Consider the following 3,272-nt stretch of genomic DNA (forward strand, 5'->3'; position numbering starts at 1 on the left):
AAGTAGTGCTTACACCAGTCAAGCACTTTTTAGCTTCGCATGCTTTGCCAGCTGCACAAGAAGGTGGCAGGGGGCACAGCCAGGACAGCTGACCCAGGCTGGCCAAGGGGCTATTCCATACCATATGACGTCAGGCTCAGTATATAAGCTGGGGGGAGTTGGCTGGGGGGCAGCAATTGCTCGGTGACATGCTGGGCATCGGTCGGCAGGTGGTGAGCAATTGTATTGTGTATCACTTGCTTTGTATATTATTATTGTACTATGTATATTATTATTACTATTACTACTATTCTATTTCATTTTACTTCCATTGTTAAACTTTTCTTATCTCAACCCACGAGTTTTCTCACTTTCACCCTTCCAATTCTCTCCCGCATCCCACTGGGGTGGGGGGAGTGAGCGAGCGGCTCTGTGGTGCTTACTTGCTGGCTGTGGTTAAACCACAACATCAGTAAAGACTCAGACAAAGTCAACATTAAGTCCCTCAGCCCCACCTGTATCTGCTGTTATGAAATCCCCCTCCCCATTGAGTGGCAGCCCTGCATTTTCCATGTTCAGCCTTGCTCTCTCACCAGCGATCGAAGTTCTTTTTGCTCTTCACTTTTCTTACAGCCTCCAACTCCAGGTGAGCTTTGCTCTTCCCCAAAGCATACCTCCACAACAAGGTAACTTATATAAATCCCTTCTGTGTAACCTGTCCTTGTTGTCACCTCTTGGCAGCTGCTTCATGGTCCCTCTCAGCGCTTTTTCCCTGCACTGTCCCAGCACCACTACCCCGCTCATGGCCTCACAGCCCTGTTGTGAAGGCACACCACACAGCAGTATGCATTCAGGGCTGGGTAAAGGTCCCCCACAACATCCCCATGACAGTCATCTTTGCCCCTTCTCTCCATGGCCATCATGTTTTGGAAGCCCCAGCCCCAGCTACGTCTCATGTGGGGATTCGCCGACAGCCCTGTTCTGGGGTCTGCTGCAGTCTGGGCCAGGATGGAGCCCAGGCAGGGCTGGCCATTTTCCCCGATGCAGGCACTGAGTCCAGCAGGAGGATGGAGATGGCCTCACAGCGAGACTTACCCATTAACCTGGGGTGAACGGCCAGGGCTGGAAATGGCTGGTGAGAGAGGCTGGGGGGTGACAAAGGCTCTGGGCCACCTTCCCGGTTTGTCCATACATAAAGGGCACAGACTGGCCTCCTCTCTCCTGCACCTGTTGTCTTTGATCCCTTCCACAACCCCTGGCTCGGCACCACAAACCCCTGGTATGAGACCTCACCCTGCAAGGTCACACACTACAAGCTATACACTGATGTTTTTCACTCCTGGGCACTTTCCAGCACAACCCAGCTCCCTCCAAGCTCTTCCACCTTCCCTGCCCAATTCCTAGCACTGCTCAGCCTGGGCTGGCCCCACGGCAGTGCACACCGCAGGCCGCTGCAGAGCTCTGGGTGCTCACCCCACAGCCCCAGCCCCTCTGAAGGGCACAGCAGCTCCTGGGGGACACAGAAGGCTCAGCCCCAGAGATGGGGGACACCTGTGGTGGTCAATTGGACCCAGTGACCTCCTCTCCAGGATATTCTGAGAGGTCTGCAGCCCCTCTGGGCCATCCCCTCTCCCCAGGCCAGCACAAGAGCCCAGGCCGGGGGTCCTCAAGCAGCTCCTGCTGCCCCAGTGACAGAGTGGCCTGCCCCAAGCTGCTGCAGCCAGAAAGGTCTTTTCATTTCCTTTTCATTCATGGTCTGATGATGATGGATCTCAGACAAAGAAGTTGCTGCAGGTTCATTTATTTTGCTTAAACACACAGAGACACTGACTCCCCATTTACACAAAGTCACTGGATCACACAAGACAGGTGGATTCTTAAGTAGGAGGGGATGAATAATGACATTTCGTTGCAGACAGCATCATCAGAAATGGAAAAAAGAAAAAAAGAAGGGAAAAAAAGAGAAGGAATGACAGGCTTGGCCTGCCACAAGATACACTGGCAGTCATTTGCAGAGGAAGGTATGCAGTCTATGGCTGCTGAAAAAATGTCTAATCAATGTCCTCAGGGCATCCTTGAGCTCTTGGTTCCTCATGCTGTAGATGAGGGGGTTCACTGCTGGAGGCACCACCGAGTACAGAACTGCCATCACCAGGTCCAAGCATGGGGAGGAGATGGAGGGAGGCTTCAGGTAGGAAAACACTGCAGTGCTAATAAACAGGGAGACCACGGCCAGGTGAGGGAGGCACGTGGAAAAGGCTTTGTGCCATCCCTGCTCAGGGGGCATCCTCAGCACAGCCCTGAAGATCTGCACATAGGACACCACAATGAAAACAAAACAACCCAAAGAGAGAAAAGCACTAACTGCAAGAAGCCCAGCCTCCCTGACATAGAAGTGTGAGCAGGAGAGCTTGAGGATTTGCGGGATTTCACAGAAGAACTGGTCCACAGCATTGCCTTGGCAGAGGGGGAGTGAAAATGTATTGGCAGTGTGCAGCACAGCATTGAGAAACCCACTGCCCCAGGCAGCTGCTGCCATGTGGACACAAGCTCTGCTGCCCAGGAGGGTCCCGTAGTGCAGGGGTTTGCAGATGGCAATGTAGCGATCATAGGCCATGACAGTGAGAAGAAAATACTCCGCTACAACTAAAAAGAGAAACCAAAAGACTTGAGCAGCACATCCCCAGAAAGTGACGGCTCTGGTGTCCCAGAGCAAGTTGGCCATGGCTTTGGGGACAGTGATGGAGATGGAGCCCAGGTCGAGGAGGGAGAGGTTGAGGAGGAAGAAGTACATGGGGGTGTGGAGGTGGCGGTCGCAGGCTATGGCGGTGATGACGAGGCCGTTGCCCAAGAGGGCAGCCAGGTAGATGCCCAGGAAGAGCCAGAAGTGCAAGAGCTGCAGCTCCCGCGTGTCTGCGAATGCCAAGAGGAGAAACTGGGTGATGGAACTGCTGTTGGACATCTGCTGCCTCTGGGCACAGGGACCTGTCCAAGGAAGAGAAGTCATTGACAGGTTAGGACAAACACCTTGGCATAAAACTCAATGTTTCTCATAGAAATGCTCCAATTGTCTTATTCCTTGGTAACGTCTTCGTTCAGCTCCTTTTCTGGAGTTCCTTTGCTGTCTGTTTGAATGTGCCGTGAGCAGCAGGGGATCTGCTGTGTGCTCCAGAGTATGCAGTCCTGCCATACAGTGCAGCAGGGAGGGGAATAAGCTTTCCTGCTCAGAATTTAGGTCAGCTATTACCCACTCGTAAGTTTACCAGGGGAGTGTTCTTTTGGAGCAAAAATTG

General features: G+C 52.8%; 1 protein-coding gene across 1 annotated transcript; it reads right to left on the reverse strand.

Annotated features, from left to right (window-relative positions):
• Nucleotides 1-1,984: 1,984 nt before the first annotated feature.
• On the reverse strand, nt 1,985-2,941 carry LOC309604122 (olfactory receptor 14A16-like; the record flags this gene model as incomplete). Its single annotated transcript, XM_082339033.1, has 1 exon — nt 1,985-2,941. One exon carries the CDS (start codon nt 2,939-2,941, stop codon nt 1,985-1,987), a length of 957 nt encoding a protein of 318 aa, XP_082195159.1.
• Nucleotides 2,942-3,272: the final 331 nt, after the last annotated feature.

The sequence above is a fragment of the Platalea leucorodia genome, assembly GCF_965183815.1.
Source record: "Platalea leucorodia genome assembly, contig: HAP1_HAP1_SCAFFOLD_370, whole genome shotgun sequence".
NCBI lineage: Eukaryota > Metazoa > Chordata > Aves > Pelecaniformes > Threskiornithidae > Platalea > Platalea leucorodia.